This window comes from Colias croceus, chromosome 19 (genome assembly GCF_905220415.1).
Source record: "Colias croceus chromosome 19, ilColCroc2.1".
NCBI classification, from domain to species: domain Eukaryota; kingdom Metazoa; phylum Arthropoda; class Insecta; order Lepidoptera; family Pieridae; genus Colias; species Colias croceus.
In genome coordinates, this window is record NC_059555.1 from 9,056,382 (window position 1) to 9,080,835 (window position 24,454).

At 34.3% G+C, this 24,454-nt stretch overlaps 1 protein-coding gene across 2 annotated transcripts; it reads left to right on the plus strand.

Moving 5' to 3' along the window:
• Window positions 1–97: 97 nt before the first annotated feature.
• LOC123700094 (coronin-6) lies at window positions 98–24,152 on the plus strand. Of its 2 annotated transcripts, none has more exons than XM_045647216.1 (12): window positions 98–121; window positions 275–421; window positions 1,061–1,258; window positions 17,158–17,280; window positions 17,659–17,933; window positions 18,367–18,474; window positions 19,048–19,222; window positions 20,086–20,149; window positions 20,701–20,789; window positions 21,243–21,383; window positions 22,859–23,062; window positions 23,550–24,152. In XM_045647216.1, exons 1-12 carry the CDS (start codon window positions 98–100, stop codon window positions 23,772–23,774), a joined length of 1,773 nt encoding a protein of 590 aa, XP_045503172.1. In that variant the 3' UTR covers window positions 23,775–24,152. The 2 variants fall into 2 exon arrangements, with proteins under 2 accessions (XP_045503172.1, XP_045503173.1); XM_045647217.1 differs by having other exon boundaries at window positions 99–121; window positions 22,880–23,062.
• The last annotated feature ends 302 nt before the right edge of the window (window positions 24,153–24,454 follow it).

Here is a 24,454-nt window from a genome sequence, read left to right on the forward strand (position 1 = left end):
AGAATTAAAAATCTATACAACGTATTTTTTATTCTTATTTACCTATTTCAGTATCAGTAACATATTTATAAAAAAACGAGAAAAAACAAGAATGTCCATGGATATCGATGTTGAAGTAAAGGTATGTAAGATTCAAGACAAGATTTTAGAAACAAGTTTCATCAAGCAAAAATTATGCTTTCAGTTCTTATTCTTTGAAATTGTTAATATTATAAACGGAAGTTATTCAATTCTTACGTTTGTTAATTTTTATTTAATTTACTTTCTCCAATAGGAAATAAAGAGGCATAACAGTTTATCAAATCGAAATTCAAGACGAGCTCAACTACTCAAAAATGTTGGAAGGGAACGTTGTCATAGTTTTCACGCTGAGAGCTCTAAAAGTAATAAAGTATTACCTACTCCTATTGATCCACCAAAAGTAAGTATATTTTAGCTAAGTACCTACCATTTTCCCGAACTTAAAAATAGAAATTTTGATAGAAATTAAAAAATTAAAACAAAATACCAGCACTCAAAAAACGATTCAGAACCAATTTTTATGAACGCAAGCGAAAAATATATAGATAAACGTTTTGACATATACAATATACGTTCAGAAATCAACATATACTTCAACTAATTTTAAATTCAAAATACTATATTTAACTTATAATAATTGTGTTTATGTAATAATATTATTAAAAAGTCTATCTCTTTACTCAGATTCTTAATTAAGCCTCTACGTTTTGTTTATTTCCATTTTAAAAACATTATTTGTAGTGGCTGTAAGCATTACCAAATATGGAGTTCGCTCGTTTTCCCAACCGTCCTCCCTTCGAACCTTAGCAGCTCTCAATTTTAATTTCTATAAAACATTCAGGAATTATTCAAATGAATTCATAGTGTTATCTAGTGTATAAAATAAAATTTCTTAAACGTGAGTGTGATTCAATATTAAAAATAAGTAATGTCAAAATAGGTCATAGCAGTGGCATATAGGTTATGTTTTACGTGAAATTATTGAAATAATTTAATAATTGTGTGAATATCGTGGTAAGGTGCGTATTTTGGTTTGCAGATGTCGTTTAGGGTGGTACGTAGTTCAAAATTCCGCCACGTTTATGGCCAGGCACTAAAAAGGGAACAGTGTTATGATAACATAAGAGTTTCGAAGAGTTCATGGGACTCTACGTTTTGTGCTGTGAACCCAAAGTTTCTGGCTATCATCGTAGAATCCGCCGGCGGCGGTGCTTTCATAGTCCTGCCTCACAATAAGGTAAGATTAATGCAGTTAATATACGGAAAATAACTTCCCGCGATAATGAGCACAGTTTATCACTGCGATTTTTTGTGATTGTTTCAATATTTTCCACTAATTAGTATAATGCATGCCTCATACAATACTTAAATTATTGATTCAATATAATTTTTATATTTAAGACTATCCTCTTATATTATATTCTTTTTCAGAAGATATCTTATAGAATAAACTTATCTAAAAACTCATAGTAATGAATGATTCATTCAAGATTACAAACATTTCAGATAATATTTATATTTATGTAAAAAAATGTCTAATGTCCGGCTCTGCTTAATAGCTTAACATTTGAAGCATTTCAACAAATCTTTTGGATACATCATCTTCTCTTTATCTTTGTATTCTATAAGGATAATTTGTATAGATTTTGCCATTATGTATCATTACTATTTGCAGATTAAGGGCTAATTTTTCAATTCTTGATTAAAACTTATTCGTTGAATAACATATTAAACTACCATTTCAAAAATGTATTCTAATTGTCTGTATTTGATAGTTCATAGGTGACATTTTAATATGTTCATGTAACACTTAATTGGATGGATAAATTTTAACCAAGGATTGAAAAATCGGCCTAAATGACGTAAATCTTTAAACAACAACAATAGTACCAAATTTCCTTATTAGCTAGTTTAAATACTTCAAGTTGTTTACAATTTATATTTACATAGTTGATATAGCGATAATCTTACCAATTATATTACACTCTATTTATCTAAACACCATAGGAGACATTGTCTTATCTCATTTCGGGTAACATTTATTTTGAAGAACGGAATGGTTTTGGAGTGTGTGTGTCATTTTACACACGGTATTTTATGTATGGATTTGACTTATTTAATTAATGCTAAATTTATTTAATTTCACAATATTGATGTCTATTTAGTTATGTATGTATATAAGTTAAAATACATATTTTTAATACCTAATCGATATATTCCTGTAGTCTTACAGATATTCAAAAAATGCAAATAAAAAATCATAGGAAAACTATGATAATCAATGTATTTTATTCTTAGTAGAAATTAATAACTCAGGCCCCAGAACCACAGACACAATAGAAAATCTATTGTGTCAGGGACCGATCGGGCCGCTTGGGGCTCAATGGGTTAAATGTTGAAATGATTTGTAGGATGAATAAATAAAAATATGACATGATGATGAACAATAACATCATCACATTTCCTTTCTTATGTAGCTCTTATTAATCATTTATATTAATAGGTAATTCATTTCTTATTATAACTAGACTAGTTTAAAGATATAAATTTAAATTTAGTTTAAAGATTTTTAGAATTTATTCTCCTGAAATAGAGAAACCTTAATTTCAAGCATTTTAGTAATCCAAGTTTACCCTATATTACTTTACTAGCTTTCCGCCTGCGGCTTCGCCTACGTTTTCAAAGAAAAACCCGCATAGTTCCCGTTCCCGTGGGATTTCCGGGATAAAACCTAGCCTATGTTACTCGTGGATAATGTAGCTTTCGAATGGTGAAAGAATTTTTAAAATCGGTCCAGTTGTTTATGAGCCTATTCATTACAATCAAACAAACAAAGTTTTTCTCTTTATAATGAGTGTAGATATACAAAAAAGAATATGGAAAATAACCAAATCAGATAGAGAGATATAATCATAATCAAGTATATAGCTACTGTGTTACGTGGAATATTCACAATTGTGATATAATCCTTATTTATTTGTATATAACAAAGATATGGAAAAATTGTTAGTGATAAATGTTATCTAGGTGCATATATTGATTAATAATTATGCGTCATATTGGCAGTCCTACATGTTAGTTTACAGGTTTTCATTTTTAATGCTTATATTAGCTTCACCTGTATGTTTGTATGTTACTGACTCTTTTAGACTCAATTTTGAGCCACTTTAAACAGTCAAATACTTTTTATACAGACAGGTTTAATTCAAACTTCCTTCACTTATCAAGAATTGGTAACTAAATGATCATTCATGATCATTTCATAAGCTAAAGCATATTTTTAATGTGTTGTCAAGCAATGACTCCTCTAATAGTAAAAACTATATATTGTATTGTTAAGAAATGACTTCTCTAATTGTAAAAGAATGTATCAACTATCAATTACTACAGTAAGGGAATTTGATGATTTTTTTTTGTGTGTCAACCAATTATTGTTGTGAATTATAGAAGTATGAATTACATACTTTACAAAAGCTTTAAAATCTTATTAAATTAGGGAAATCCTCTAAAAAGGGACAAAATATACATGTAACTGAGATATATTGTACATCCATACTAATATTATAAATGCGAAAGTAACTCTGTCTGTCTGTCTGTCTGTTACTAAATCACGCCTAAACTACTGAACCAATTTGCATGAAATTTGGTATGGAGATATTTTGATACCCGAGAAAGGACATAGGCTACTTTTTATTGCGAAATATGTACCACGGGCGAAGCCGGGGCGGACCGCTAGTTATGTTGATAAAGTGCTTGTAAATATGACAATAGATAGGTAGTGAAAGTATTACAATATGCAGGTGTAAAAACAAATGTTGGCACATTTCCCAAACTCGGCATATTTTAATAATGTTCTCAATTTATTATTGCATCTAACGTCATTGATTACTCATTAATCATTATAACATGTAATACTCAGCTTTATTTTTATTACGATTGTCATTTTGTAATCAGTTTTTGATGAAGTGATAATTCTGGAATTTCGTAAAATCTTATTGAGTACTGACTAAATTCACTTATAATTTGTAAATGGTTAACTACTATTAATTAACTTAATTTTGTAAATTGTTGAAGATGTCCAATTTATAGATTACTAGAGGTCCGCCCCGGCTTCGCCCGTGGTACATATTTCGCAATAAAAGGTAGCCTATGTCCTTTCTCGGGTATCAAAATATCTCCATACCAAATTTCATGCAAATTGGTTCAGGAGTTTAGGCATGATTGAGTAACAGACAGACAGACAGAGTTACTTTTGCATTTATAATATTAGTATGGATTGTTTTTATGTTACGTTCACACGGAGCCATAATTTGCCAAATCTTATTTTCATCGGATCTAGAAAAACCGAATGTTGTATTCACGCAGCAAATCTTGTAGTTATTGTCGTATCCTCGTATCGGGATCTCGTCTGTAAACACCGTCCGGCTCTTTTTTAGCAAGAGCGCGTGTGTGTAAACTCATGTATTGAATGCGCAATGCCGTAGCCCGTATCGGTTTGTAGTCGCGAAATCAGATGTCAACTTCAGCAACCACTAAAACAAATCTGCAGAAACCGATATGGTAGAGAAACACTCGACACTGTGTGCACAGAACTATATCGAGACTGTGTGAATGTACCGTTAGGTAGTAAAAACATCCCAAAATTTCTTCCTACAAGTATACAATATATTACATTACATTGGATGTAGCACTCAATGGAATAATAAAAAACAAATTATAATAAGGAGAATTAATCTGGAAAAATTATTAAGGATATCTATACAAAATACAGAGGTCAGTCCCATATCTACATAGGAAGGACCTACATGTCTTATCATGGCAATATAAATAAAAACAAATATGATCTATCATCCTTTGGAATAAAGGTCAAATTCCCGTGCACCTTTCACATATCTAATGGAATTTTTGAATGCTCATTGTTCCTGTATTGTGCAACTGTTATGGGACAATAGATGACACAATGCTTGTAAATGTGAGAGAATTATGCGTTTTTTTTATGTTTTACAGAGTATATGCGGTTTGTGTGGGATTTGTGTCAAATTTTATTTATGCATAATCTGTGCAATTCATTGACATTATTAATTTTGCGGGCAAGTATCTCGCCTCGCAAAAATGATTATAGATTTAAAATCGCCATATTACTTTGTCAGAATTAAAACATTATTACTTTTTCACTACAAGGACTAGTTTTCATATAATTGTTTAGGATATCAATAATTTATTGTTTTATTGAATAGATATTCAAATCTTTCCTCTATATCGATGGGTGAAAGGCTTAGTGGTTTAAGCGACATTTTTTTAACTTTACAGCCCCCCTAGACAAGTGGCTTTCTATTAGCGTAACGTTTGATAGAATAGATTATGAATGTATGAGATTGACGTAAGCTGTCGATACATTTATCTACTTGTCTAACCCCCCAGGAGAGCCAATTAAAAGTATTTTTTTTGGAAAAAAATTCATAACTTGTAAAATAATATAGAGATACAAAAGTGAATTGACTTATAAGGTCTTAATTATCAATTTCTACACATTAAAAACTAATAATATAACTAATAACTATTAGTTTAGGCATCAAAAAGTTAAAACACTATTTATTTAAACCAAACATGTTTAATTAAGTATATGGAATAGTTTGAAATTCAGCAGTTTTTTGTATTAAGTTTCAACCGGATATCAATATGCAAATAAACACATTAATAATGATGTGCGCATTAAATTATTTCTATATTACATCTTTTAGTAACAGAGTATGTCTTCTTAATATCTACTTTAAAAACTAATTACAGTCTTTCCCCATTACAAACTATACAGAAAGTAACATTGAAAGTAAAAGTTTTAAAACGTCCACAATTATATCAATATTCACACTATTGTCAAAAAATTCAGAAGAGTATCTTCACTTAGTTTTCGTACATCGATCAGTGAATCAGATGCACACTGCATCTACCTCATACCTTGTTAAGGGACATTTCACTTTATACTTACCAAAATTACATACAAAGACTTAAAATGCTATATGTATCAAAAAATATATACAAATATGTTACATGTATCCCTCCGGCGTAATCCGAGACGACCTTGAGTGATGAGTCGCAGAGGAAGCTATATCAAGTGTGTCAAGTTCATTTGCAGTTCAATATATCATAATAACCGCGGATGGCTCGCCTACGAATGTGTTTAGACTTTAGAGAATGTAGGTATCATGAGACAGAAATAATTATTTGATACGTGTTTACGGTGATGAGTATATAAGCAACTCATAAAATTATTAAAGAGGGTGCGTAAATGTTAAAACTGAATAAAATATTCTTTGTAAAAATCTCCATGAATGTGGTGGTATGATATTGTATGTATGTATATTTTCGCCCGTGGTACATAGGTAGCCTATGTTGTTTCTCAGGGTCTAAAGATTGTCTGTGCCAAATTTGATCAAAATCGGTTGAGAGGTTTAAGCGGGAAAGCGTAACAGACAGACAGAGTTACTTTCGCATTTATAATATTAGTAGGGATTATGTAGTTAGCATTGTATTGGGCGAGTAGAGGCAATCACAATAGGCCTAAATATCTGTGATGGGCCGTCATTGCTGATGTTTATTCATTACCCCTTCTTCTTAATTCATCATTCTTAACCCCCGTAATGGCGGCATTTATTCATTATCCCTTCTTCTTAATTCATCATTCTTAACCCCCGTAATGGCGGCATTTATTCATTACCCCTTCTTCTTAATTCATCATTCTTAACCCCCGTAATGGCGGCAAACATCGACGAACACTTGTTGGGCCAACATGTGTGGCCAACGCTCTCGATCGTGAAGAAGGCCCATCGTATTATACGCGATTTGTAAACTGTACAAGTATTGCGTGTACAAAACACCTGCCCCCCTAGCCAAGTGGCTTTCTGTTAGCGTAGCGTTCAATAGAATAGACTACGAATGTATGAGATTGACGTAAGCTTTAGATACGTTCGCTTCTGTTTGTTTATCATTCATTCATACAACACGGATTCTGTTGCGTGATAATGGATTCGCTCGAGATACCTTACGCTTGTTTCTTGTTCAATGATATCAATGTATCGTTATCTAATATCTTATGTTGTAATCATTCATGTTGATGTGTTGAACTTTCAATGAAAGTATTAGAATAGTATTGGTAGTACTCTACTCTTACTATGTTGGATTTTAGGTGGATTTCTTGCTTGGTAGTGGTTAGTTTTTTTTTTTTTTTATTGGTTATAGGGAAGCGCTTGACCACAATCTCGCCTGATGTTAAGCTGAGATGTGGTCTAAGATGGAGCGCGCTTCCCTAGAAGGTACCTGTTCACTCTACGCTTGAAGACCCCCATATTGAAGTTAGTTAGTTCGCGAAAACAACAAATAGAAACAGCAAAATCGTCGCCTTACTCCATGACGTGATGGTATTGCCATGGCCTTGAAATATCACTCTCAACACATCTAAAGAAGTTTCACTTCAAAAACAAAATAAAAAATTTTGCCTAGCTATATGAAAACGCCTCTTGAAAACGCAGATCTAATTGCGAAAACGGTGAAAACATTGCAAACATACATATAAAACACAAATGTTTCCCATTTATAATATTAGTTTAGATCAGACCCTGACCCTGTATTTTTAATTTCTCTTTTTGCAAATAATATCTCAAAAACAAAAATCGCCCAGTCTTATTTTAATGCTATTAGGCAATACGTAGACGGTCCGCCCACGCGCGGGGCGTGTGCACTAACTCTAAATTATGGATTCCGCTATTTGGCCGGTGTGAAAACTGTAAACGGGTCAGGTGGAATTCCTGAAAATGTCACGGCATTATTAATGCTCGTGATACGGATTGTTGCAGATTATAGTGTTGCGTAGGTATGTGTGTCTTTACTATGTGTGTAGATAGTGTGCAGTCAACTTTAGTCTTTACATGTTTTTAATGTTTAATTATTTAGTAACTAACGTTGTAAAAAGATAAGTTTATAAGCATGTCACGGACGAATTCTACCTATACCCAGTGCCGGATTAGCCACGTAGCAAGAGTAGCAAATGCTACGGGCCCCGCGACTCGGGGGGCCCCGCGGTCTAATACCTGTCTGACCGTAAAAAAATATCAATTTATAATACACGTACCGTAAAAAAAAATACACATACCTACCACGAGAAACGTTGGTATCAAAATCTACAACAATAATTTAAAATTTTACCACGTTTCTACAATTGAGTGCTGGCTACACCAAAAGTTGTGTTGTACTGCTTGCACTGCGCTACACGCAAGTTGTTAGCACGGCAAACAGGGGAATCCCCTGATATTGTCATCGAACGAGCTAGTCGTAACAACCCGATCAAATAAAATAGGATTCTATCGACTATCAAACCTTAGATTACAAAATAAAAGGCAGATGGAGCATGACAATCATCCATCGCCCTTGTCAAAGAAATAGGAAATCAAAAACGAATACGAACCTCCGCCAGTGCTATAGCGATTATAGTGTCATGCAATACGTCAAAAGGGGTTTGCTATTTTAGTAAAAAAATGCTGTCTTGTGATATTAAAACGCTGTAAAATTTGTTCCCGAAAACAAACAAAAAGATAAAACATCGTTTTACAGGTTCTCTGTAGATTATTTGGCTTACTTAATTTTGTATACAAATAATAATTTTACATATACGAATAACGAAGGAATACAAAACTTCAACGTATGCTGCCAGTATTTTGAAAATGAATTTGCCATTTTTATGGGTAAAAATGTTCTTACTGTTCTGTGGGTAAAACGGTAAAATGATTAAAAGATCTTCGAGGTAGTGCTGTTGGATTTTTCGATCGTGAATGTGATTATTTGTATAGTGCAATAAAGGTTCATGATCATTATAAGATAATTTTAATAAGCATAATACTTTTATATAGCTTAAAAACGTCAGAGTCGTTTTCGCCCGCGATTCAATTCATTTGAACTCCGTGATGGATATGACAAAATTATTATTATTCAGGAATTATATTTATTTATTATCCAGTAAAGGAGCTGACAATGTGGATGTCGTAAGGTGTCACTGAAAATCAGTGTTAAGGTATTATGCCTCAGGTATCCTGAGTGGCTTCCTTTTTTAGCGCAAGCAACCATACATAAATTTATGTTTTCTATTACCTATTATTCATAATTTACAATGCTATTCTAATGTGAAAGTGAAAGTGTTATCTCTAAATTTGCCCATATTAAATGCAGAAAAGTTTATTTGTAATAGTTTTGTTTTTTTTAATACCCTTTAACTTGAGAAACTATAGCAAATGAAGGGCCTCTTGACAGAATTTGCTACAGGCCCCGCACTGGCTTAATCCGGCACTGCCTATACCCGTGGCCCCGTCGTTTATGTGGCTTGACGGAACACAGTGGGGTTTTGGTCGGTAGGAATCCGACATAACCTGCGGCCCTTTCCCCCGGAGGCCGTGGGTATCTATGCAAGATTTCCCCACTCAAAAAAAAAAAAAAGTTTATAAGCATATTGAAAGTTTAGTATAAAATAAAAACTATTTTGCACTAAACTTACAAAATAAACAATAATACACTGAAATTGAAACAGAAGAATGCGAATTATTATCACTATAATATTTATATCAAACATATATAACATTCATTTCGAAAATAATAAGTAACTATTATATATAAAAAATTTAGCTTCGCGCGCATCAATAGGAACAATTTTTCATAACTAGCTGTACCCCACGGTTTTATCCGCAGTACTCCGCTCCTGTTGGTCTTAGCGTGATGATATAGGTATATATAGCTTATAGCCTTCCTCGATAAATGTAGGTACTATCTAACACCGAAAGAATTTTTCATATCAGACCACTGTTCCTGAGCTTACCGCGTTCAAACAAACAAACTATTCAGCTTTATAATATGAGAATAAGATTGTAAGAAACTGAAAGTAAGTCATTAGCAGTTATTTATAGCTAATACTATTACCTACTGTTATGATTCCATCACCTAGATAATCGTCTAATGCTCTGCCTACACGAGTGGAAGGAAAACCACGATTTGTTCAAGCAATCAAAAGTTTTTAATAGCAATACGAAATATTTTGGGCCAACGTTTTTTTGTTTTTCGTACGTAAATAGTGTGAAAGTGACAAAAATTTAACTAGACGCTGCTTATGTCAATATTTTTTTATCTGCCTATACTTTGAATATAGTCTTTCTGGATATATGAGCCTAACACCGAAACAATTTTTCAAACCGGACCTGTAGTTCCCGAGATTTGCGCGTCTACACTCTACAGTCGACGGAAGGCATTATGGAAAATAACATGTAGGTAATTAACGATATATTGACTTTAATTATAAATCTAAAAGCTACCCTGAACCATGGACTATGGTAATTAAAAATAGGGAGATCGATCACTTCTCTCGTCAAAAGTATCTCCCAGTTTTCGATATATCTTGTATTAGACATACAAGCTAATCGAAAACTAATTAAATAAAGAATGAACTGGAATAAAGTAATTTATACTAATATCTATACCTACTTAATAGTTATTATTAAGCTGAAGAGTTTGTTTGAACGCGCTTATCTCGGGAACTACTGGTCCGGTTTGAAAAATTGTTTCGGTGTTAGATAGCCCATTTATCAAAAGGGTAAAATATATCATCTCGCTGAGACCAACAGGAGCGGAGCAATGCAGGTAAAACCGCGGGGCACAGCTAGTATGTAATAAACTACAAAGTCCAGTTCAATACATTGGTCACCAATTTGTAACAAACACTATTAGTTATTTAAATACAGTTATCATGCGCAGGAGTTGCAAGTAGAGTCACGCACGTCAAGTACGTGTCATTACGCCAAAACCGAGTATGATTCATACATTATCGCCTGCCAATATAGTGTGGTGTATGTTACTTTGTTTGTGTACAGTATTTTTATCTATAAGGGCTGATTTTTCCTTTAATGGACGGATAAGTTTTAATCCTTTGTTAAAACTTATCCGTCCAATAAAGTATTACACGATAATATTAAAATGTCGCCTATAAACTGTCAAATACATTTAATTATTTATTCAACGAATAACTTTTAACCAAGGATTGAAAAATCAGCCCTAAGTTTAATTAAAATATATGACAATATCACTAACTACATAGTATAAAACAATGTCGCTTTCTCTGTCCCTATGTATGCTTAAATCTATACTATAAAACTACGCAACGGATTTTGATGCGGTTTTTTTATAGATAGAGTGATTCAAGAGGAAGGTTTTAGTATATAATTTATTAGGTTTTAGACAAAGCGGGCGAAGCCGCGGGCGGAAAGCTAGTAAATAATCAAACAACAACTAAACCGAATAAAATGTAGCATAAACTTTCCAAAGATAATTTTTTTTTAATAGATCCCATGACACTTTTCAGATAAATCGTTACAAACAAACAAACAAATTTGTCCTCTACACATACACAATATTCCGAATTTATTGAAGTGAAACTTCTTTATCGGGGTTGGAAAAAAATTTTGTGTAACATTTTTCCGTTACGCGTGACATTTTTCCGTTACGCGCCATCTTTTTCTTATCCCTACCACGCGTGATTCGACGTATTTCTGTAAAGTTGCATATAGTAAATTATTTTTTGAAAAATAAAGTCATAAAGAAATTTCACTTCTTAGTGATTCTTACGTGTGTACAGTTATACACGCACACATTTTTTTCTATCACTACTCACTAGCAGTCCCTCCGGCTTCGCCTGGTAATTATTTACGTTTTCTCTACATAAGAGCCATCCTCGTACTTCAAGGAATATAATAAAAAAAGAATTATCGAAATCGGTCGGACCACAGAAAACGGTTTTCATTTTCATATAATATATAGATTATTATATGTTTGCGCGGTGTGTTTACAAGCATGTTTTGTTGTAATATTCACATAAAATGTAGTTTTTATATCATTCGAATTAGTCTACAATAAAAACATTATATCCACGTGGCCGAAATAGCTGGCAACAGCAATAATATTGAATGAAAGCTCCAAATATTTAAATAAAAACACGAAGAAAATTGTTTAACGGTCACATTCATGTCCTTCGTTTGACCGTAGTGAACTAGTGACGTCACGAATTTTACAAAGAAAAAAGTATAAATCTTTTTTACAGCTGGCTACTCGTAAATATTTGAATTTCGAATTTAACATTATTTAAGACATTGTACCTCGTTAAATTTGATAACGGTGCATTAACATCAAACGAGCGAATGCTCATTCTAACCCTTCCATGTCAAATTATTTTAGTGTAAACAGGCGTAGAACATTCTGTCGTTGTTCTTAGTGCGTTCCGAAAGATTCTATGCAATGTTCTAATACTGAACAACACTGAATACGAGTTTTCATTTACACTAAAAGATCCCAAAGAGTGCTCTTGCTCTAGCAGCTAGCTCTAGCTGTATGGTCGTTTTATGCACCGTAAGAATTGTGGTAGGTATATAACGGCATGAAGATTTTATTAAAATCGGATTTACGGAATAAGATACGCAATCAAACACACAATATGTTTCTTTGATGTTAATTTATTTCCGAGATAAAAGAGGCTAATGCCCGATTTTACCTCGAAAAGACAGACAAAAATTCTATATTATACATGTCTTAAATAATACTTTTCATCAGCTAATTACATTCCTATTTAAGCTATATAATCATCTAGAACTTATACTTCGTACCTATAACCATGACCGCGACCATCGGTTGCGGTTACGGACATGTATACAAACATCACGGTTAGATGATCTGACAGTTGATACGTGTAATGGACCGTCAAGGTGTCTGTTTAAACGTATTGCTTGTGATTGATTTCATATATTGTAGGGTTGCCTTAGAATATTCTCTCTACGATTGTTGGTATTTTGGTATTTATATGGTACTAGCTGTACCCTAGGTTGTTACCCGCATTGCTCCGCTCCTGTTGGTCTTAGTGTGATGATATAATATAGCCTATAGCCTTCCTCGATAAATGGGCTATTTAACACCGAAAGAATTTTTTAAATCGGAACAGTTCAACAGTAGTTCCTGAGATTAGCGCGTTCAAACAAACAAACAAACTCTCCAGCTTTAATCTCTATAATATTAGTATAGCGCTATGTTTGCATTACAATTTGTTGAATTTATATTTCGGGCCACGTGGATGAAGACGCAGTTACCTAAACTACGTTAAAGGTTCGAATAAAAAGGCAGAAAGACTTCTACTTTAGCTTATTGAAGTAGATCCATATTTTTTTTATCTATAATTCATAAGGCACAATCTTATTGGACAATACTTTGTTAGAGGTCAAGTTAATGAACCCTAGCACAGTGGATATCATTTAATCCATGAAGGACAATTCATAAGGAACTAAAGAGGCTGTCCATGCAGTGGTAATATAAAAATATATCGATGATAGTAAGGATGAAAAAGAAAAAAAAATGCATTCGCAATTTTCAATAAGTAAACCAGAAGCGTAGCGTGCCTTGGTGGGGCCCCGTATAAAAATTTGTTTGGGGGGCCTTAGGAAGGGTAAAGATTTCTCACAAAAGCGCACGTTGGGTGGGTCCCGTATAATCGATACGGCAGATACGGCGGTAACTACGCCCCTGAACTAAACCAAGATTATCAGGTATCTCGAAATAGCGCTCATTACGAAATAAAAATCGCCAAACAAAGCGAATCAGAATCGCATCATCCACATATCTGGAGCAGTATGATCAAACCGCTCGAGTGCTTTATTTATGCCGGCCCAGTTTGTATTTAGCTGTGTCATTTCATAACGCCGTGGGCGGGGGTACAAAGGCATCATTCGATACTGCAGTGGTATGATCAGACTGCCTGGCGACCGCTGGTTAAGCCTTGTATTCATGTATTTGTTACCATTAGTAAACGTTTGTTTTGTAACTGCCAATTAGTTTTAAAGAAAGAAATAAATAATGTTTTGCCTAAGTAATTTTGAGATAGATGAAACTTAAAATCTACTTAACTAAAGACCAGAATAAAAGATCAAGGAATGTTTTGGTAAAAGGTCCTTTTGAATCATACCTGCTATTGAATATACCTTCACAATAAGTGCATTTGAAAGAGCAACAGTTCATCGATAATGATGCTGCAAACTTTATTGCATTAACATGCATTTTCAACTCTGCGTCCGCCTCATTCGTACAGCATAGAATCGAAGTTGTCCTAAGTTATAATCCCGGTGAAGTCTCGCGAAAAAATGTCTCGGTCAGGTAGGACACAGATAATCACCTATTTGTCCGAAAACAAAATCGATCAGTGAAACAGATGTATAATGAATCTCCTACGTGGGGACGTGGGACTTCAATACTAACTCTGCAAAGCGGACAAAGACATCTGATCACCTACTTGTCGGTAAAAAAATCGACCAGTGAACCAATTGTGACCCCATGCCTAACAAGTGGACACGGGACGTCACTATCAACTCTGCAATTATCACGTAGCGTTATCAGCAACGTATTGACAACAATTACAACATGTTGTCAATATTGTTGCTAATCTAATACCATGAATACGAGGCTTTAACTATAGCATTGTGGGTAGGAACATTGTCTATTGTTCGTCTGCGTTCGCTAATGAAAAAATGTACTGAATGGTATGTTTGTCTGTTGAATTGTTTGGTTTTTTGTTCGTTTTAATTTGCACGTTTTTGTGAAGCGGTTTGCTACGATCATTGACATTGGGATATGAGTAGATCTTTATCGTATTCATTCAGTATATTGTACCGTGATTGTACCTCAATATAAGATAGTATAGAATAAGCCTTATTATTGAAAAGGTAATATATATAAATTTATAAAGAATAGAAAAAATTCGATCACGAGGCGGGACTCGTGATCGAATTTTTTCTATTCTTTATAAATTTATATTTATTATTTGAATGCCATAAAAACCAAAAAAAATATAAAGGTAATATATATTTTATTGCTAAGTAAAGTATAGTTAAATTTGTAACGTGCTATTAAAATATAATTTTATTTTGACGAGAGCACTTATTTTATTCCAACTAGCACCAAAAAATAATGATTTAGGTACTTACAAATCTTGTTAGAAAAGAAAAAACAACATATTATAACAGCTAGCATTAATTTAATATTCGTTAATTACGTTTGGATCTTCTCCAAATCATCGCTACGAAACTAAAAAATGTAGTATCAAATATAAAATCTTATACGTCCAGATTTTAGATTCAATTTTCAATGCCCACTTATAATAATATATGATTCACACCGACTACGTTTCAACGTAACATTTCGCAGTTGACGGATATAATATCCGAATGAAATTTAGGGCAAGAAGAGAAAGAGTATTTAAAATAGGTCATACAGAATCTGTAAATAGTCTAAAACAAAGTCGTGTGTGTCGTCGTGATGTTTCTCTGCTAACTTCTTAACTACGCAATTTTAATACATTTTGTTCCAATATTTGAAGCTTTATTTTTCAAAAAATTTGCCTATGTCATGTTAATCTTTGAATAGAGTGTTTCTTCAAGAATGAATTGGTTCCGCAGACCGCACCTGCATTAGATAATATCCCTACCCTACTGGAACTAAGGCTACTGGTACTTACTACTTCTTTAGTTCGTACTAGACAATATTCAGGTGCAAGCGTCAATCAAATCCTGTCAATTTCTGTTACCATGATGTGTGAAAGTGATGGCGCTAGACGATCTATTATATAGCTCTATCCTTTTTCCACACTGGATTAATACTGCTTATCAAACCACCTGTCATTCAAAACGAAATCGATATACGATTCGTAGATGCTGTCATATCGCTATTATTAAGATACGATTACGCGGGATAATTTTAGACACCTTCGGTAATTTTAGTCTCTATTCTCAACGAGATGCCGTGTACGTTTCGAGTGCTATTTCTGGAACAATAATAAACATAATTCACATATAAATTAGACGCATAGCGGTAAATTCAGTTTGCTATTTTGATTCTGTATAGAACGCTCATTGCGTTCGGTGCAATTTTTGAAGTGAAACTTCTTTATCGGGGTTAGAAAAAAATTTTGTGTAACATTTTTTCGTTACGCGTGACATTTTTCCGTTACCTGCCATCTTTTTCCACGCGTGATTCGACGTATTTCTGTAAATTGCATATATGTATAGTAATTTTTTTTTAAATAAGGTCATAAAGAAGTTTCACTTCTTACGTATGTACATTGTATACAAGTACACGCACATATTTTTTTTTTATTAATTTGGATATTTTTTACGACGCCAATTTAAATTTATGCTGTGTGTTTACTGAACTTTGCAAAAATAGTTTTTTTTATATTCTGTTTGTTTTCATGTATTGCACGAGCGTTGTGTGCGAAAGTTTATAAATATACAAAGTATTTTCGTTGTGACTTTTCTTTATCACAAAGACAGAAACCACAAACATTCATTTCATGTAGAATGCTCCTTTTTATTGATTCGGTCAAATTATTTTATATTCCGGCATTTGAAATTTTTATATGACACAATATTATAAAAAGCTTTTGAAGATTATTTTAAATGTAATTATGTATAAAAATTTGGAATGAAAGGGCATATTATAGTAGAAGACTAGTAAAACTTCCGTTCATGAGCTAGCCCTGTCACATAGATCAATCTTGCGAGTCTTTGATAAATGACCATGCTTACATATTTCTCGGAGTGACAATATATTTAGTAAAGTGCAGGTGCAATACTGTTTTGTCACTAATAGAGATTAGGCAAAAGTAAACATCTTATTAAATACATTAGGCATATTACACTAGGCATAATAACTCCGTCAATTTTTTAAGTTTTCGCTATCAACTAAGTGCACAGATGCATAAGTGCGTCTCTATCGAATATTATAGTCAGTTTTTTGAGTGAAACTTCTTTAGGCGCATTGAGAGTAAAGTTTCAAGGTTGCGTCATGGCAATACCGTCACGTCATGGAGTTATGCGACGATTTTGGTATCTTTGAATCTTGCCAAAGAACTTTCACTTCTGTCACGTGTGCTCGGCACCCACGCACTTTTTTTATTGTCTACACTCTACAATCTACACCATTACAATCATTAAACTCTTCAGTTGGTTTCGTTACTTACTCTTTTCAGTTATACTACATAAAATATCCAGGGAATTTATGTAAGATTCCAATTTGCAGGTGGGCAGAATCCCGGCCGATCACCCGCTGGTCGGCGGCCACAAGGGGCCGGTGCTCGACATCGCGTGGTGTCCGCATAATGACAATGTTATAGCCAGTGGCTCGGAGGACTGTGTTGTTAAGGTAACCTGGAAATTCTTATGTATTCCTAGTAAGTTTGTTATAATTCATCCGGATATTCCCTTTGAATAAGATCTTATAGAATTTCCCAGCACGATTATCATAGAAGCTACTCGTAGTTAGCTGAAGACTGAAATGTTACGGGATCGTTTTTAATTTAATTTATATGTCCGTATTTATGTATCAATAAAACATCAAAATACACACTGTAAATATTATATTTTTGAATAATTCTTCGCAGGAAATCAAGCGAATTTGTCCTTCTACCTTGTAATAGCTCATTTACTACTAGAATATTTAAATTTAAATAGTTATAGCCGAAATAGCTCTAAACCAATTATTTTTACAATTTTTCCACCGCATTTCTTTCCCACGCAACAGGTCTGGCAGATACCAGACGGCGGTCTGTCCCGCACGCTGACCGAACCCGTAGTGGACCTCGTGTACCACCAGCGCCGCGTCGGTCTGGTGCTCTGGCACCCGACCGCCCAGAACGTTCTGCTGACCGCCGGGTCTGACAACCAGATCGCGATATGGAACGTGGGCACGGGAGAAGTGTTGATCAGTCTGGACTGTCACCCGGATCTGATATACTCGGCGTGTTGGAACTGGACAGGAACTAAATTGTTGACCACGTGCCGGGATAAGAAGATCAGGTGGGTTGTAGTCGTAATTAAGAGGGGCTAATTAATTTTTTTTTCTGATTTGTATTTTTTTTTCCTTTAGAGAACTTTCAATACGTTAAAAAATGCGTCTTGAACTGTCAAAGGTTGTTTAATAAGCATCAACAGCAAGATGAATATTTATATAATTTTATTTTGAACTGAATATTTTGTGTCAATATTAAGATTTTTAAATATTCGTTGCATGAAAGATAGTTGCATAGTTTTTTTTATATAATTATTGGCCTTTCTCCCGCGGACAAAATCTAGTATTTCTAAACCTGTATTAAAAAAAATCCGTTCTGTACTTTTTTCGTGAAAGACAAGCAACAAAGTAAATAAAAATTTATATCATCAGTAGGATTAAGAATTCATAATCTCATTACCTTGCCTTAATATTTTTTTTTATAAATTTTTCCTTTTTCAGAATAATAGACCCGCGCAAGGGCGAAGTAGAGTCAGAAGCGATCGCGCACGAGGGCAGCAAGGCTTCCAGAGCAATATTCTTGAAGCATGGACTCGTTTTTACTACCGGGTAAGTGATATTATATCTATTTTATAAGTATCACAGTTTATAGTGTAGTATGTGCTTTTTTTATACTCATAATCTAATAAAAAAATATTCTTTATAATTAACTAAGTACTATACTAGCGACATTATTATATCTCTGCGATATTGCAACAGCGACATCTATTTTTGAATGATGATAATATATTTAATTTAATATTCGTGTTTATATAAAAATACAAACTTCTTAACGAACACAAAAAAAAAATTAAAATATAATAAATACCATAATTTTGCGATGAAAAGGGGTCATTTAAAAAAAATAACTTATTTGTTCAGAACCCTTTTTGTCATGCTCAAGTCGTAGGCTTATTGTTCACGTAATAAGCACGCTATCGCCACTTGATGATAGCAACAACGATTTGAAAGAATCAAAACATTGTCCAAGCGCGAACAACGCATGAATAGCAGCTTACGCGACGTTGCCGCACCGCAGACGCCCGTATGACTTGTGTTTTCGTTTTCGTCTTATGTCTCTCTTTCTTTCTCCGTGTGTCTTTTCGTTGAAAGTTCATATAAATTATAAATTGTATGCTACAGTTTCAGCCGAATGTCTGAGCGGCAATACTCGCTCCGCACCCCGGACGCGCTCGGGGAACCGATAGTCACGGTGGAGATAGACACGAGCAACGGCGTCATGTTCCCGCTGTACGACCCGGACACGAACATGATATACCTGTGCGGCAAGGGCGACTCGGTGATACGATACTTCGAGGTGAGTTGGAATGACGTGACAGAAGTGACTTGGCATGACAGAAATGACTTGGCATGACAGAAGTGACTTGGCGTGACAGAAGTGACTTAAATTCAAACTCAAACATTTATTTATTCAATAAGACTTCTTTTAAAAGCAGTTTCGAATCGTCATTATATATTTTTAACATTAACCACCGATTCGGAAGGCAGTATCTATGGCGAAGAACAGGCAAGAAACTCCATAGTTGCTCTTTTAAAATCATGTCAATATTACAATTAAATACATAATATTATTATGTAAGTTATACCTTATATCTACTAGTTAGAATGACAGAAGTGACATGGCATGACAGAAGTGACTTGACATGGCAGAAGTGACTTGGCATGACAGAGGTGATTTGGCATAGCACCAGTTACTTTTGACATGATGCTATAGTCTAAGATCCCACAGCAGGAATAGTGCGTTCATAGTTTTTTTGCTAAAACCAAAATTTTATATATATTTACATATAATTAGGAGAATATATATCGACTAGGTTGCCAGTAAAAATTTGGCCGCAAGCATTTTTAATTAAATTTTTTTCTAATCGATTTTGCGGAAAACATTTCCTTCACTTGTTATTAAAATGTTTTTGTTAGTTAAAAACTATGAACGCACTAATCCTGCGGTGGGATCTCGAACTACTAGTCGCGAGAGGCAGTTATTTGACATGTCACGTGAAAGCTTTAATATAATTCACATTACACAGGTGATTATAATCCGCACCTCCCCAAGTAATTCAATGAACATAAGAAAAATTCATTGATACTTTACTGACTGAATATTCCTCTAACAACTCCTAAACAAGAATCATAAAATATTGTAAAATAATTATTTTCCAGGTGACACCAGAGCCACCGTTCGTGCACTACATCAACACCTTCCAGACGCCCGATCCACAGAGAGGTAACAATATTTTTATGAAAGCATTTTTTGTTCCTCTCCCGTTCATAACAGGCTCATAATGACAAGACAAGATAATAATGTACCCACAACAATTTGAAAATGATAAGGAAAAAATAAATTTGTAAGCCTAAGTTACACCAAACCCAGTTTTAACAAAATTTACATACAATATGGCCTGTACCCTCATAGGAGGCCCTTGTCCCAGCAGTGGGAACATATGTGGGCTGATGATGATAATGATGATGATGACATATTCGACTGACCGGATGGCTTGGTTGGTAGTGACCCTGCCTTCCAAGCCAGAGGTCGTGGGTTCGATTCCCACCCGGGGCAAATGTTTGTGTGATGAACATAGATGTTTGCTCTGTGTCTGGGTGTTGATTATCTATATAAGTATTTATTTAAAATTATATATGTATGTTTATCAGCCATCTGGTTTCCATAACACAAGCGAAAGCTTAGTATGGGATCAGATCGTGCCGTGTGTGAAAATTGTACTGAAATATTTATTTATTTATTTATACAATATAGTTTTTCCATTTTGACAACAGGTATCGGTATGATGCCGAAGCGCGGTTGCGACGTGGCCACATGTGAAATTGCCAAATTCTACCGACTCAACAACTCTGGATTGTGTCAGGTAAATTGTTATTTCGTGCTAAGGATTGTCATATGAAGCAATAAAAAATTATATTTTATTATTTTTGATACGCCTAAAAATTTAAGATTTACACTTATGATCAATTTTTTCCCGCCCAATTCATGAGTGTTCTAAATTCTAATAGATTCATTTCGAGTTTCAACACGTACTTACACACAACATTTTTCGTTCGTTCGTGCATTCTACTAATTGCAAAAACATAATTTAGGTCAAAACAAAGATCTGTTTTGAAATAATTTTTCAAATCGGACCAGTAGTTCTTGAGATTAGCGCGTTCAAACAAACAAACAAACTTTTTTGCTTTATAATATTAGTATAGATATATTTTTGCAATCATTATAACTACATAGAATTTTATTTTTTTTTTTTACTTCAAATGACCAAAAAACCATTTGTGACGATTTAATCGAATCTTACACTTAATTTCTCCAGGTGGTATCCATGACAGTACCCCGGAAATCGGAGCTGTTCCAAGAGGATCTGTACCCGGACACGCTGTCTGATGAAGCGAGCCTCACCGCGGACGAGTGGCTCGCGGGCGAAGACGCGGAGCCTTGCACTATGTCGCTCAAGGTTAGTGACGGGGATGTGTTGAGGATGACTGGGGACGTGACGGGGATGTTGTGGGGATGACTGGGAACGTGACGGGGATGACTGGGGATATGATGAGGATGACTGGGGGCGTGACGAGGATGACTGGGGACGTGACGGGGATGACTAGAGATGGCTGGGGATGATGACGTGACGGGGATGTTGAAAAATTCAAAAGTAAAAAGTAAAAGGATTTTTTATATATTGTATTGATTTCTGTCGGGTTTTCAGACCTTTGACTGTAATATACCCGTGACCGAGAATATCGGGTACATTTTACTTGCTTGTTGTTGTTTTATGTTATCAAATACACCAATAAAATTTAGAAATCATACATCTTATAAAGTAATTTTTAACAGATTTTCGTTATTGATAAAAACTTGTGTATTTCATTGGTGTTATTGAGAACTGTTATTTGTGTATTAAGTTTTATGAATAATATTGTTTATAATAATTGTTGCGTTTTTCTATCGCAATTATTTTCCTAACTATTTACGGTGACCATTTTATGAATTTAAAACTTTTAAACATTAACATACATAACTAAAATATATTTACTACTTTAAACATCATCAAATTAATATCATCATTTCTGCTTATAAATTCTAAATTGAACAATTTATTTTTTGGGAATTTTTTGGCAAAATAAAAATATTACAAGCTGATTCAATCATTTTACATTTCACCAGTTTTATGAATAGACCTTGTTTTGAATCGTTTTTAAAAGTATTCATGCCTGAATATAACATTAAAAAATAGACAATTTTTAATTTATAGAAGATAGTTTTTGCTTTTAATAAATAACAAAACATAACCTAAAATGGTCACCATTCAAGCGTCCTGCATTTGGTTGACTGAGCGTGTGGCGACTATCCTCTCGGCTTGTAACCGTCAAGTGTGTTGTGTGGACTAATTATAATATGTTGTGTTACTAACTAATGGGCTTTACAATAACTACTGTTTTGAAAAATGCTTTATCGTGAAATTATCCATCTTTTTGCCTTTTTTGGGTTTATCTCTTATTCTTTTCATTAAAAATATGTTCTTATCGAACTAAACAGAGACTTTTTATATCCTTTCTCGTAGTTTTTGTGTCAATTTTTTTTTTTCAATTATTTGAAAGTGGTTTTATTATAGTCAAATAGTTCACTTTTTATGATATTTTATTAAGGATTGTCAATTTATTATCGTTTATAAAGCAAATGAATGCTATTTAACTTAAAATAACGATTTTATATTTAAATTCAATCAAAAGATAACCCTGTATACTGTAGATTTCATAGCCCAGTTAAAAAGTTCACCCAATCCACCAAAACATACACAAGAACGCGTGTTTTCAAGCGCAAAAATACCCTCAAAATGTTGAAAAATTCAATCGAAAGTTCCAAAACTATCCTCGAAAAGTGGAAAAAAGCCGATAGGACACTAAAGCACACGCCACACGGAACCAAATGCAGGAGCGCGCGCTCGTGGTGCAGGGCGGCTACGTGAGCGGCCGCGCGCAGACACTCACCGTCACCAAGAAGACCAACGCCCTTGCCACGGGAAAGGAGAGAAAGAGAGATGACGAAGAGAAGCCGGAGAGATCTCCCACGCCGAGGGATAGTCAGGCTGGGACTCCAGCGTCCGCTACTCCGCCGCCAGCTGTCAGTGCTTTGTTGGTAAGTAGGGGGAGGGGGGGAGATGTGACGTCACGCTTAGTGTGGCATGCAGATATAGTGAGGCTAGGTCGCCTGTGACGCTGTTAACGCACTATTGGTGAGTAAAAGGGGTGGTGATGTGACGTCTCGCAATGTAGCGTGTGACGTCACGCTTAGTGAGGCATGTAGATAAAGCGAATCTTACTAATATATAGGTAATTTAAATGGGGGGAGGTGTGACGTAATTTTTTATTGCTGGGTACACCAGCGTCATAAGTCATTAGTTTATGGGATTTATAAGTAGTGCGACGCAGTATTTGCTAACTTTTAACAGCAATGGGTAATTATTTTAAAAACTTCCAGTTAGCATTACCATTATTCAGTTATTTTTTCACCGTTTGAAAACCCAAATTCTTTAAAATAGCTCGAATATTTCACATTTTGTGAATATACATAACCTGATAATACACCGTAACTATTTTCTAAGAAAACCACACTAAAATTACAGGAGAAACAAATGTCCGATCTCGTGGACGAGATACGCAAACTGAAGTCCGTCATAGTGAAACAAGAGAACCGAATCCGAGCGCTAGAAGCGACCGTGAAAGCGGTACTCCCACCGCCCACGCCCACGCCCGTGACGCCCGTGACCACGGCCGCGACCACGCCCGCGCCCACGCCCGACAATGACCACGACCACGACGATGATGCCATGGCCCCCGATGAAGTTTGAACGCGCAAGTGAGTCTTGTATAGATAGAAGTGACGGCTGCGTAATTGGAATTTTGTAAAATCATTTTTTTTATGTATTAATGTGTTTTTAATGTCAGTGTCAATTTTGAATTATAGATACAGTTGATGAATCGAAAAAAAAAAGTAAGATTTGTAACGATCTAAGCAGGGTACTAGATTAAAAAGTGCCTAAAAATATATGTAAAATAATAATTGTGTGCCTTTTTTACCATTAGATTCTTTATACAGACAAAATCTATACAAGACGACTATATCGACCTGATTTTTTTAAATAGTGTAAGGAATTCGTATAGCTTTGATATTTTAATTCTTTTCTGTATTATCTATATTCTATACCGATGGAACTGACGGATAAACAAAAAAAGTAAAAACCTTTTTTAATGTTTCTCACTTCTGAAATACTATAAAATACACGTAAAAATACTGAGTGTTTCTTTTCATTGCATGTTAAAGATTTGATGTAAAGTTTCTGAATCTTAAATAAAACTCTTTTTCATTTTTAACTATTATTGACAGTTCCATTGGTCTTTATCTCATATAGTAACTATGAAATTAACCGACTCTATAGTTCGGATTTAGAGGGGGTGGTACAATATATTTTTATTTTGTAAAAATAAAAGATCGCACTTGACTATACCCCCTCCCTTAGTAGTTGCTCTA

Coding starts and splice junctions, on each gene's coding strand:
- LOC123700094 (XM_045647216.1), top strand. CDS start 98: ATGGATATCGATGTTGAAGTAAAG. Junction 19,223..20,085: donor CGGTGATACGATACTTCGAG/GTGAGTTGGAAT, acceptor ATTATTTTCCAG/GTGACACCAGAGCCACCGTT. Junction 23,063..23,549: donor CAGCTGTCAGTGCTTTGTTG/GTAAGTAGGGGG, acceptor CTAAAATTACAG/GAGAAACAAATGTCCGATCT.